We start from the raw sequence: 13874 nt of genomic DNA on the forward strand, positions 1-13874 counted from the left end.
GGTCGTACTATGTTTGATGACCTTACATTAAAAGAATTACATATTCATGATTAATCCTAGCATAATGTTATCATTCAGAGAATATTGCTTTCTAGTTACATATCTCATACATCAAATAGGCAGTAACCTTCGACAAATATTATAAATATACAGGTTCATCTAGCAAACCTGCAAAATCGTAACACATTTCGAAGTACCCATCTAATAATTCCACTACAATAGGTTTAACCCTTGTACAAATGCTCAAGATATCCTCGGCACATTATTATTTAGTCGAACATACAAATTCTTTATTACGTTCTGTAGTATGCAATTTTAAAGCATAAAGAGTTTTATCCAATTAACGCTTACAAAAATTTCAATCATCTACAACTTGTGAGTAGTGGTATTTAGGTAATTATACCATTTTAGGCTTTTCCTGTAATTAAAAGCATGCAACCAATAAATGCAAAATTGTAGAAAAAAGACCTTAAGTGATCAGACAATTTACAAAATTTTTAATTTTTATTGTGAATTCTATGACTTACCGCGTGCATATAACCAGTATCATAATATGCATCCCTATGAAAAATATGAAGGAAAAGTTTATTCTCGGGTTTACTACTACTTTGATTTGACTACTATAATCTCACTTACATAGCGTTTTTGTCATAGGGATGCTCTTTTTCCATACGTCTATAATATTTCGCCAGCTTTACTCCAAATATAATATTTGGTATGAAACAAATGGCGCATATTCCCACAGCACACCATACACCGTTCTACAATTGAGATATAAATTTTATGTGACATGTACCAATAATGTTACAACAAAATAAAATTTAACATATCGTAAGCAAATCGGATTAATTGATTGAACCATTTCCAAAAATCACATACTATTGCATCTTGCAAGAAATCACAGACGACGTTTACTGCATTGTCGTACACATTACGTAGAACAAAGCATTTGCCTACGTCGTTCGAAATCTACACGATAGAAATAAAATAGTATCACTTCTAACAATTATAATAAATCAAAATTAACAAAGTGCATACCTATTAATTTATTTATGTTAAAAATAATACTGATCCTAAAATAACTACCTTGTTTTTAACATAGTTAGCATATTCTTTGGCTTCGTTACCGATTTGGGTTGCGATAGTTTTTACAAGCTAAATATTTCAAAATTGGATAGCATAAATTTGGTAAATAAATGTAAGATATTCAACACTAATTACGATATACTGCAACCAATCATTGTGATTTAAATGTGTTATACTGTACTTACGTTCTTAGCATCCGTATGAAAGCTGGCTTTTATGTAATTATCGGCAACTTTAGCTCGATCTAATAATACCCTTATATCACTCTATATATAGATGAATGTAATCAAACTTTAAAACAAGGCAGTATTTACTCTACGAAGTTTTGTCATCATTACGCTTGAATCTATAATATAATATCTATTTAATTGTTGCAAGAAATTTTGCTTAATACAATACTAACCCTTAGAGCCATAATTTCTGTTTCTAGTTTGTTGATATTTGTTTGTAATGAAGTCTAATTATGATCAATAAAGTAATTAAAAGACTTAGGCGAAAATATATAGATAAGCTAGACTGTACACAACTATAATACTCGTATCATAATTTAGTACCTTCAATTGATTAATGGCAGCAACCTTCCCGGAATTTAAGATACGAAGTTCTTGTGCAACTTGTCGAACATCATTAGCAACGCTCTGAATAAAAGTACCAGCACAACAATTTTAATCAATTATGTAAGCTAACCATCCTTATTTTGTAAACATTGTATACGGTTAACTGCCAATATACAAGCAGTAGAGCTATTATTCTGATACAATAGCAAGCTAACTACTAAACTTACGGTGGAATTTGTATCAGCTTCTAGTCTATTAGCGTAATCCACTAAATTGATCGAAGTAGTTCTTATCGACAGCTACAAATAGCAAAAAAAGAAGCCGAAACAATGAGGTCACAAAATCGTTGACTTTAATTACGTTGAAGTTTCCCAAACAAATAACATTTAAAGCTTACTATAGCGTCAATTTCAGTAGTATTAATTTTAGTAGCATTATTATTCAGACTCTCTTGCAGAGTTCGATTATTCTGACTACTCAGAAGTGTTATATTAGGCGTTGGAATGACTATTTTGTCCACTTCAGCAGTTATATTCGGAAGGAGCTGTAAAAAAGATTTTAAAAAATTTACGACAATAAATTAAACTACCTGAAAAGTATCTATCCGTTATGTAAGTTATCTTTAAAATTCTAAAATTTTACCCTTTGAATATCTAATTCTTTGGTAATGTTAAAGCGATAGGCTAAAAGAAATGTTGAATATAGCGAGTTATCCTTTTGGCATTCACTGTTAATTTGCAACGATAAGAAAAAAGAAATCAGATATATATAAAAATAAAGTTAATTATAATCAGATTAAAAGGCATACTTCAGGATTCTGGTAGCGGTCAGAGGAATAGTATCGTTTTGTAATAAAAATCCAGCGATGGGATAGCCACCCCAAACAGTTTCATTATCAATTACCTGTAATTTATAGCAAAAAACTAGTTAGTGATAGCATGTATATGGTGATAAAGGCATGAATAAAACACTGTAGTATTATCCTATGTGCTATAACTAGCTAGTAAATGATTCAATGGCAAGCAGAATCGAACCTGTCTGTAGATACTACCATTCTTGATTGGGTGGCAAGCAGCCCGCTGCATATTACCACCAATCATGAAGAAAGATGCGTTAATGAACAGGTAAAAGAATGCGAATATAAACATTAGCCCAACGCTCCTGTAACATGAGAATGATAAATTCTTAATTGAAACTAATGTAAAAATAAAAATTATTTGCTGGATAAATATATTAACAACTTACGCCATTAAGAAGATGCCGCCAGCATTTGACATTAAACCGCGTTCAGTCGGTGCAGCATCGGCCTTACGTCCAAGTATTCCAAAGAATAATCCAAGGATAATCAAACCAGGGAATAGCATAAGGATACCGCTGTAAACCATATATCCAGCTACCCTGTGGAGTCAACACAATAATTGTGATATGCATAAATTGTCGGTATTTAATTAAAATACAAATCAATCGGGAGTACTGTACTACAGACACGGTTAAGCGGTATAAGAATTTAGTTAACCTTTGTCTTAATATTTCCTTAAACAATGATTCAAGATAAAATTTATTGGATAATCAGATGTTTTAGGCACTTACACGTATACATCATACTCCTTTTTCTCTTTCTGAAGTGCATTGATCGCTGGATTCACGTAACTCGTTATATTGAACTATTCCCATAGGAATCAGAATATTGATAGTAAGAAATAGACTAATAAAACTGCTAATATATGAACACACGTACAAAATCGTATTATCTTACGTTTCTAATGAAAGATATATAGGATAAAGCAGATCTTCGAATAGTGTCCAAACTCGTTAACTGAGTGGAGATTTCTGTAGCCATAAAATAGTATATATACATTATTAATGTTGAATTGACAATAAACAATTAATAGATAAATTATTTTCAAGCATATCATACTTTGCCTAGCACTCTTCGTTTCATTTACGACTTGTTTTGGAATCTTTGCAGTACGATTATTGATCTAGTAAATAAAAAAGATATTCACTTTATTATTAAGCAATAGGAATGACATAAAAAAGTAAAATTTTTTAAATACCTCTCCACTAATCTTTAACGGCTGCCGATCAGATACATTCTTGATTACATCAGATACGGGCTGTAAGCTTGGCATCTATCCATAATTAAATTTATTTCAAATATTAGTTTGCAAAATCAAATAAAAATGATCCGTCAATCCTAACAACAATAATTAATTAATGGATTATATATATATGAATAGGATTAGCTCCAATACTAATAAAATAAAGCACAAAATAATCCATCTTTATCATAAAGTTTAAAATTTAATAAAACAATTCAATTGACGTCGTAGTAATTAAATAGTAAAATAAACGATAATTGATATTGCAAGAATACAAAAAATACAGTTTTACACCTAAGCTTCTTAATGTCATGATTTTTACCTTCGAAGCATCAAAGATTACAAATAAACTCGAAATGTTAAATTGAACGGAACTGCTGCACGAACAGGCTGTTTCAAGTCGAGTAAGGTTTGCCTTAATAGCGTTTATCGTAATGTTCAATTCAGTCATATTAGCTTCGAGTTGAGATAATTGTGAATTAATTTTCTGCAAAGTCATATTGGCCGCAATATTATCTACAATGAATATAAATTAATCATAAATTAATTTGTAGCACTTTTAAAATAGCTTATAGCAACTATATAAGAGGATTAGTATAATTATTAGCGTTAATAATTTCAAAATACCACTTGATAGTTGTGTTAAAATTTGAACTACTGGATCTGTTCTATTCTGAATCATTCCTTTTAAGGGAATACCAACCGTAGTCTCAATACCTGTGGTGATAGTTATCAAATTATATATACATGAATTAGTTATTAATGAACAACATTTAAAAAATAATTTTTTTTAAGTCAATTACCGCTGTCGCTGATATATCTTCTAACTCTGCTCATGGTAATGTTGAAATCATTGTCCAATAAAATTGTGAATTGCTAGAAAAATTAAATAGGTATTTTCTCGGTTACTTTAAACGGCCACCGATGAAATAGAATTAATCACCAGTAGTAGCCGTAAGATGTACTTATAATTGGAAGAAGTCGATACGATGGATGGTGAATTAGGGTTAATTAATACGTCATGTAATTTCAACCTTGTACTTGTACATGTATGTATGTATAATACACTGTAGCTAATTTATTTTAAAGTTGATTTTATCTATTCAAAATTTTTTTCTTAAATCACGAAATATTCAGACAGCTTACATTTGATGTAACAGTTTGATAGTTAGTAACATCCACCAAACCATTTCGGAGGGTTACGTCAACTTTCTGTACAGTTTCCGCTAATTGAGCGGAACTCAGAAAGCAGGTAATAGCTCCACCGCTAAAAGAGTAGACAAAATGCATAATATACATTCATTATAGAAAATCTAGGCGATATCGTCATAATGTACGAAATTAAATTAAAAAATTATTTTTTATAGTCTATTAAGTAACGAGAGAAAGCTATAAGCAGGTCTAAATTAACTCAAAACACTTTTAACATCGATTATAATTATTGAAAATATTGACATAATCATTTATTACTGTTTTGATAAAATGCATGATTAATAAGTTAATTTACGAGTGGTAAATGATAATAGCAAACAAGAAAATTGCTAAAGCTACAGTATAATACAGTATTTGAATACAGTATCAGCTGGGATTAACCTATTACTCTCACAGATGATTATTTCCAACGGACAAAAATCAACATTAAATTAACATTGCAATGGATAGAATACTGTGCAATGCGTTAGCATAGCACTTAGACTGTACTGTACATCATTTAAAAGAGAAGAGTGCAGGCAAATAAACTAGCCCATAACAAGATAGGTCACTAAATATAAGTACTGTACTGTACGTTATACCGTAAACTTATAATTAATATGAACTTACATTGCTAGGAGGGAAAATATTACTAAAAATATGCCATAACAGATTCCTTTGCATCTAAAATTCTTTCCTCTGGCTTGCATCATTTCGCTACCACACATTCCACAACAGCGTAGTGTACAAAAAGTGATACCAACTATAACGAATGTAAAAGCAGCAACAATACCGATACCACCAAGAATTGCGAAAACAAGCTCGTAATGGATAATCTGTTATAATGGTCATTTTTTTGTTAAAACAAGGTTGATTAATTTCAAAATATGAAACAGCCTAGAAAACGTTTGAGTATACAGTACTAACTGTACAAAAAAATTAATTGTAATAACCGATTAGATAATTTTTCATTATGTCGATAAATTTATTGGTGAAAAAACTGTGATTTTCTAATATTACCAATAGTACGAGTACAAGTCAGTAAGAGACTGATATTATATAGAAAGAGTCACTTTTTCAAGTAGTACTTGATTAAATTTTAAATCAATTAAACAAAATATGGTTTTTCAATCGTTCAATAGATCCATGTACTGTACTACATGACCCGCGTTGGCTGATTTCAATTGTGCCCTTACCTTCTCGTAATTCAAATCCCAAACAGCCTGAAGTTGTGAAGTTGTCCGTGCTTTAATCAATTCACGGAGGACACCTAGGTATTAATAAAGTAAGCAAGACAGCATTATTATACAGTAGTAGAAGTAATGTACATTGCATGATTATTGATCTTTAAAATATCGTGGTATATAGATATACCGCAAGCATACCAGGAATAATTTGGTTAGTATTAACAGAAAAAGACATTGTTGTTTTTCACTATTATAATAATATCACGGCGAATGCTCTAAAAATAATAATCGTCTCCACTTAACACCGGATAATCAATGTGTCGTTTGTCGTTTGATATTTCATTCTATAGCCCAAACTTTGTGTTGTACTCAATGCGGATGGACATGATTACTGTAGAATATTACAATACTATCATTTTATTAGCTTTATTAGGGCTTGCTAAGGTCCTAGCTGTAGTTATCTTCAAAACTGTTTGCTAAATTAATATATGTAAAGAGTTAGATAGGTTAACAGATCTACCAAATATTGTCATCATGCTTTTCATCTGCTCCTGCCAATGCTAGGGTAAAGTAATGAATACTTCTAACTGACTCTTGACATTCTGGGCAGTACTGTAAGATGATACGGGGGGGGGTTATGTCAGCATTCTATATCGGAATAGAAATTTTAAAATTAAACCAATTTATGAATGCCACCATGCTCCATGTACATTTCACAGCAACTTGGCGTAGCCTAACATCACATTTAAGCGACACATGATTCCCTGCGCGAAGATAATTTGTCTTCAAAAGCAATCAATATTGAATTTCAATTTTCTACCTTCAAAATTAAATTTTTTTGAGAGTATAGAAAAGGATTTTAGATGTCCAGTATGAAGATTGATAAAGAATAACATTCATTATTATTATCATCCCGATCGGGGACAGACATCACTTTAACTTTATTATCCATCAATTTTTTTTCTTTTCTGTCCCGACGTAGCCACAATTCGTCATTTATAAACAAAGTCTCGTTAACATGTTAACATCCTCCAGCTTCAACACTTTCATATTCAGTTTGATACTAATTCATAGACAAAGGATTGGGTCAGACAGTGTATGGATAGAAAGCCGGCGAAATCAAGTCGGTTGCTATATTGCACACTAGACAAGGACATTTTTTTATTCATGTTGTCGATCAGGAGAAAACATTTCTAATTAACGTGGAAATGTACAGGAGTGTAGAAAGGAATCAACTTCTGCTGATGTCAAATAAGCAAATATTCATCACAATAGAGCGCCAAGATTACTTTCAATAGTGGACGGACAAATATCGTATACTTATTAAAAACTTGATCCAACAGTAATTAAGTATAGTCAATTGTGGTGGCCGGATATCAGTATGTTTATATCTACTAATGAAATGATTTTATCATTGGGATCACAATTGCAGTTTTACTTCTGTATGTACGCGTACAGTTGCTAACCTTCTCTTACCAACAAATGCAACAGAATCTGCTATATTGGTTGGTAAAAAATAGATTTGTTATTTAATTCTTGAGATCAAAGTAATATCCAATTGGATGAAAGGTCAACAATGTCAATAACAACAACATTAAAGATAAATCAATGATGATTTCGATGTCAAAGTGGATCGATCTTGGCCCTCTCAAAAATGAATTCATTTCTACTGTATGAAACCAGTCATTTCACTAGTCCTGAATCAAATAATCAAATCGATTGTAATTGTAGTCATTGTGAAATGAAGAGGAAAATGGCAATTGTACTAAGGAACTCGCTTGCAAGATGATCATTTGGTCATTTAGGTTGATGACTAGAAATTAGGGATGGATATTCAGTATTGATATTGTACTTACCGTAAGGCAATTCTTGAGTATGGATGGCATTGATAAATCCACGAGCGATATTATAAAAAAAAGCCATGCCAGTTTCCAATGGAGTTGTGGCAGTATTGGTCACGATTTGATCCTGAGTCGGTAACTTGGAAAAGAGTGAGCTGGAAGATGAAGTGGTTATGGTAGTCGTATTGGCTGTCATGCTATTGCCACTTGGAGGAGTTGTGGCTCCTGTCGATTGTCCTAAGCTCAATGTCGCTAACAAGGACAGTGTTAGCAGGGCATGAAAATAAAATGGTTGCATTTCGCTTGATTTCAATGGCAATCAGAAATATAATAATAATAATGACTAAAATAACTGTTGGATTGAGGCTTGAATACGCGTCGACTGGCTTTCTCTCTTGTTATCGGCTCTGTTGGTCTAACGTCGAGCAAGACACAAAATAATGTTTTTTCCTCTTAGTAAACTTTTTACTTTCTTTCACTACCGGTCGTCTACCGTTTAGCACAGCTTTTCTTCACTAGAAACGATATCCAATAATGTGGGAAATGGCCCGTAAAATCCAATGAGGACAAGGAATTTTCTTGCAAGTTTTTAGGCCGCCACTGTCACTTTGCCCAATTTAGCTTAATGACGTTTTCACTCGTTTCCTTCTTCTAGTGTACACTTGCGTAGTTGATTCCGAGATTGAAGACTGAGCCGTTATATAGCGCTCGTTACTACGTCGTTACATTCCAATGACAACACGAGCGCTAGTGTGTCTGACGGTCTGTAGTGACAGTACAGTGGACACGATCTAAATTTATACTATGACGTCTTGGACAGGACAGTACAGTACACTGTAAAATTCACTTCATGTACTGTACACTGTACACTGAGTGGACAGCTGTGTTGTGTTCCATTGTCGTATACGCTTGACACCGTAACGCTGCTTCAGTCACACTGTGTTTGTCACTGCCGTAATTCAACGTGCATGCCGTACGTCATGGTGCAACGGGCAAGGGGTATAAAAGTCCACCCCCCCCCCAAAAAAAGATCAGCGTGTTGGAAGCTCGCTTTGCCTGACTGAATTACCAATTCTGTCTATCATCACTAGGTGAAAACTGAATTTTTTACATGGCATTGCCCCAATTGTATCTCCCCATCGCTGCCTAGGCTATTAAATTACTGTGCAGTGCAGCAGAGTTGATTTTCCTTTCCGCCTTTCTTTCTATCGACTTGGATACCGCGATAACATACAGTACTCTAGTAGTACCATGCGACTCCACTTTCTACTGTATGCTGAACAGGACTGTCCCAACCCCCAATCCATTGTCTGTACTACACTGAATTCACTTGATCAACTACCGGCTGTATCCATAGTCTAAAGTAAAGAGAACTATATCAACTATGACGTAATTCTTGAGCGATCGTCAGAGAAGCTAATAGAAACTTTTCTCGAACTTTTGAATCCTTTTTTGAGGGGGGCATGATATACAAATTGGCTGATTGCAAGAACACAGTGTGCTAACTATTGTAGACTGGGCAGACTTGGTCCACGACGATAGGGATGCATGGACACCGACTCTAATAGGGTACGATGACTCCAGTCCTAAACAACAGCATGACTTTGCAACTGAAAAATGGAGTTGAATACAGTGCTGTACCATCTCCATCAATTCCTCATTTGTAAAGATTTGATTGATAGGATGATAACGATAGAGTGAATAGGAGGAGATGCAGAGAAAAATGGACATAGTGCGAGCAAATATGGAATAATAATAACATCATCATTATTATAATAAGCGCTAGCATGAAGTCCATGACGTCATCTGCTTCGCCTAGGGCGGTATTTGAACTAATATTATTATTTTATTAGCAGTGCGCGGGTGCTATAAAATTCCATTCAAAAATGGATGCCTCCATATACAAGACTGGGATATAATATGATAGAGTATCCATCGAGAAGAACATCTATCAATTAGATATTTTACTCCCTCCCTGTCTGCCTGCCTCTCCTGCCCAAGTAGGCGCTCTGCTAATTTAAACCAATGCATCGTGTTTGTAGAAGCTTGCTTTGCTTGCAATGGCGTGCATCGATAATAAATTACTGTAGAATGAATCCACGCACCTTAAATGACACCAATCTTGCGTCTGGAAATAGAAAATAGCAATAATAACCTTGGTATGTCCATATTCAGAAATAGCTATTTCCAACCATAAAATCCAGATGAACAGTCCTATTATCCCAGTTGGACTATCCCATAGATGACATCATAGATTGAATAGGTTAGGTAAAAGTCCTTTTAAAAACACCTGCTGCGCGCAACCTTCAGTAAAAATCAATGTCAATACAGCATGCTGAAAGGCATAGCAATCCAGTCTAGTAATAGGATTACCAACGAGATAGGCACTGCAAGGCACGGGTGTGGCAAGAAACAAATAAATAAAGAGTAATTGTCTAAAATATTGACATTATGATCCAACTGCACACAACTTGTACTGTACATTATAGTGCATAAAGACAGTTACGTAATTTGAACCCATAGGGGACAGCTACTCGTGGTATACTATGCCTGAGATAGAGGTAGACTAGGCCTACATACTTGTATTTTATCAACATAGGTTACGGAAGAAATCAAAGTGGGTGTGCTAGACATCCAACTCTACCTTATACACTTTTTAATCTAAACTACGGTATTGTTCATATTGGCGATAGCCTGTGGCGGTGGATATCATATCAGATCATCAATAAATAATGTAATTTCTGCCAACATGTGTTATGCACGTACTGTATTTGGACGCTTAACCTGTGCATAAGTAGCAGTAGCAATCATAGTATGCACTTTCTAATCTAAATTAGAGACATAAAGTAATCTATGGCATTTATCCATATTGACGATGGTTGGTAGAGTGAATACCGTACCGAATCAGAAATCAATAATTCCACCCTAGACTAGTGCGTAGTATTCGTTTACACAAGCATCGTGATTTACGTATATATCAACAGAAATGAATACCATCAACAATTTCTACACCCACAAGATAGATCCTCTCTAGACTGCAATTAAACTAAATGATGGATAGAATCATCTAAAATCTGTAAAGACTATTTACTTCCATAAAAATACATGCTTTATTTGATTTGCAAGGCCACATGTCCCTTTATAAACTAATTTCAATCATTAGCCATAATGATAGCTGATAATCGTGGCTAATAGTAGGTTAGTGTCCGCAATTACATTGTTCAAGAGATTCAAAATAGCTACATGATCGTAAATGATAGCATGCCCAAAAGTGGATTACAATCTTGACAATAAGTCATTGTTCAAGCTAGAGTAGTATTACATAGAATATCGAAAATAATTCCCTGCTATTAAAATGTTGGACTTTCACTACATCGTTATTTATAACTTTCTAAAAGTGTCGATTACTTTCCAATACAGATACTTGTTATTTCTTATTTCTACTAACCCAACATAACCAAAACATGACAATGAAAATATTATTCCTTTGATCATGCATGTCCGATGAACTAAAAAAACATATTGGAGATTTACAACTAAGAAATAAGTAAGTCTATATAACCATGAAATGATTTCTCTAACATAAAGTTATGATGCCATAATAGAATGCGTAAATATCTTTTCATATCTCTATTAAAGTATAAAATGAACATTAACATAAACAGTTAGACCATATGTAGTAAAAATCGATCAACAAATAGAATCGGCCTGATATAAAAAATAGATGATAATAAGTTCATTAATTTACTGTACTAGTAAGGAATATTCCTTCAATATCCTCACTCAAATCATCAATAACTACCAAATATCTATAAATAAAAAGCTCAATTGTCATCAACTGTACGACTGAGCGATCTCCCACCATCTGCTGCTAATCGTTTACTAAACACCTACTCAGAAAAACATTAAAATAGTTATGGTTACCTTGTTCAAGAAATTACATCATAGAAATACACAAACGGCCTTTAACTAAAATGAGAAGCACCTATAGTGTAGTCTTCAACTTAACATAAAGAGCTAAATAGTTGACCAGACTGATGGATCTTATATCACACAGTGAATAATGTAAATAAAGATATTTGTCAACACTATAACATAAGTTCATGATCGACTATAATGTACAAATTATTGGTAACAACAATTTTAATTTAGAATACAATATCCTATTGTATATATCGTCTATTCATTTAATCGCAGTGCAAATATATTTCGTAGTAAAAATTTATTGTATAACTTGGTATCGTAGATATCCTCTACGTGATTTAACCTGAATCAATCAAGACTAATTCATAAACGTATGCCATTAGCCTAACAGTAAATTATAAGCTATATATTGAAACTAAGGCTAACTTTCTTCTCCTCTATAGTAGATTACATCATTTCCACTTATCATTATCCTCACCATCATTTCAACTTATTTATAAATTGCAATAATGTGAAAAATAATAAAAAGAATTGACAATGCATAAAGTATTTGTCACCTTTGTCACCTTTGCTAATTTTGTTATTTTTTACTCAATCCTGGCATGATTCCATTAGCATGAAAGAGCCCATTTTTGATCGATATCTTAATTTCTATTATTTGATTGGTTACGTATTTTAATTTTGTTGATAATTTCAGATGCAGCTATGAGTTATGAAGTAATCAATTCCATAAGAAGACTCAGAGTAAGAATCAAAATCAAAAATAAAGCTTTCTTAAAGTCTAAACCAAATTCTGTATGCCTACATCTAATTTGTAATTTGAAATTAATTTATTATGCCTAAATTTATTATAAATACATGTTCATCTAGTCATAACTAATTCACTTTTATACCCGATATGATAGCATCAGGATGAAAAATGACCATTCTATTCTGTCGAAACATCAGATAAAAATGCCATTGTAATATATTTAATAAGCAACAAGGCTAGCTTACTCCATTAATCTCAAATAGCTTATAATCAATCATTCTATGTCATCCCCTTAATATAATCATTAGTTCAATTAAATCCGCAATTCGTCCTTTCTATAGCCAAAGAGATGCATTATTTTAATAGCTTCATAACCTTGGGCAATAAGCGCTTAATAATGATTGCATTTCCATCTGCTATTTGCGATTATAGTATTCAAAAAGCTGTGCTAATTACGTCATTGTTGCAGCCTTTTCACTACAACTTAAAATATCAACGATTAAGCTACCTTGATTATGCTATCCTCAGAAGCTAACCCAATAATGAGCCAACATTTAACAGGATTAATCTGTATTCTTTAAAACAGTAAATATTAAATCACTTTTACGACAACGAGTATTCGATCTCAATACTAATTTGTTAGTATAGCATAATCATGAAAAGAAAATTCCGTTAATTCACTCTAGTCATTGAAGAACAAAATATTATACATTATAATTATTGATATAAACGGCAGAAAATATAATCTAACGCTAAGGACACAATGATGAAGCAATATCGTAATAAAAGAAGGAGATTAAGATCAATTCAGCTACACGCTGGTCCATATCCATCATTTTACATATCCTAACCGTCAATAGATGTAATCTCTGTCTAGGGTGATATTGCAAATAAACTATGTCACTCTTATTATTAATCATAAGAATTGAATGCAATGGCTGTGTAGTACATTCGATGAGAAAACGATTCATAGTCAAGTTATGGACTACTTGATCTACTTCAAACATTCTAAGATCGGATACTTTACTTTCGAATTAGCATGCAATTATAGCACATTGTGTAAATGATGATTAATATTTAAAGTTGTAACAGTCTTATACTGTATAACCCTGGATGATTTAAGGTAGTTTTATTCGCACATCAATCATTCTATGTATCACATTCTTTAGTAACTTATAAAAATAAAGTAACGAATAAGACTGTATAATGACATCGATATCAGATTGACGATGTGC

At 32.9% G+C, this 13874-nt stretch overlaps 1 protein-coding gene across 1 annotated transcript; it reads right to left on the reverse strand.

The window, feature by feature from the left end:
- Nucleotides 1-397: 397 nt before the first annotated feature.
- TRIADDRAFT_58607 (uncharacterized protein) lies at nt 398-8262 on the reverse strand (the record flags this gene model as incomplete). Its single annotated transcript, XM_002114743.1, has 25 exons — nt 398-418; nt 528-561; nt 637-761; nt 880-969; nt 1087-1155; nt 1272-1352; nt 1490-1543; nt 1641-1724; nt 1871-1942; nt 2041-2187; nt 2286-2370; nt 2452-2546; nt 2678-2804; nt 2889-3041; nt 3234-3307; nt 3400-3473; nt 3562-3625; nt 3701-3775; nt 4068-4261; nt 4373-4462; nt 4549-4621; nt 4892-5012; nt 5567-5772; nt 6133-6206; nt 7980-8262. 25 exons carry the CDS (start codon nt 8260-8262, stop codon nt 398-400), a joined length of 2565 nt encoding a protein of 854 aa, XP_002114779.1.
- Between the last annotated feature and the right edge of the window lie 5612 nt (nt 8263-13874).

The sequence above is a fragment of the Trichoplax adhaerens genome, genomic scaffold (genome assembly GCF_000150275.1).
Source record: "Trichoplax adhaerens TRIADscaffold_8 genomic scaffold, whole genome shotgun sequence".
Lineage (NCBI taxonomy): Eukaryota > Metazoa > Placozoa > Uniplacotomia > Trichoplacea > Trichoplacidae > Trichoplax > Trichoplax adhaerens.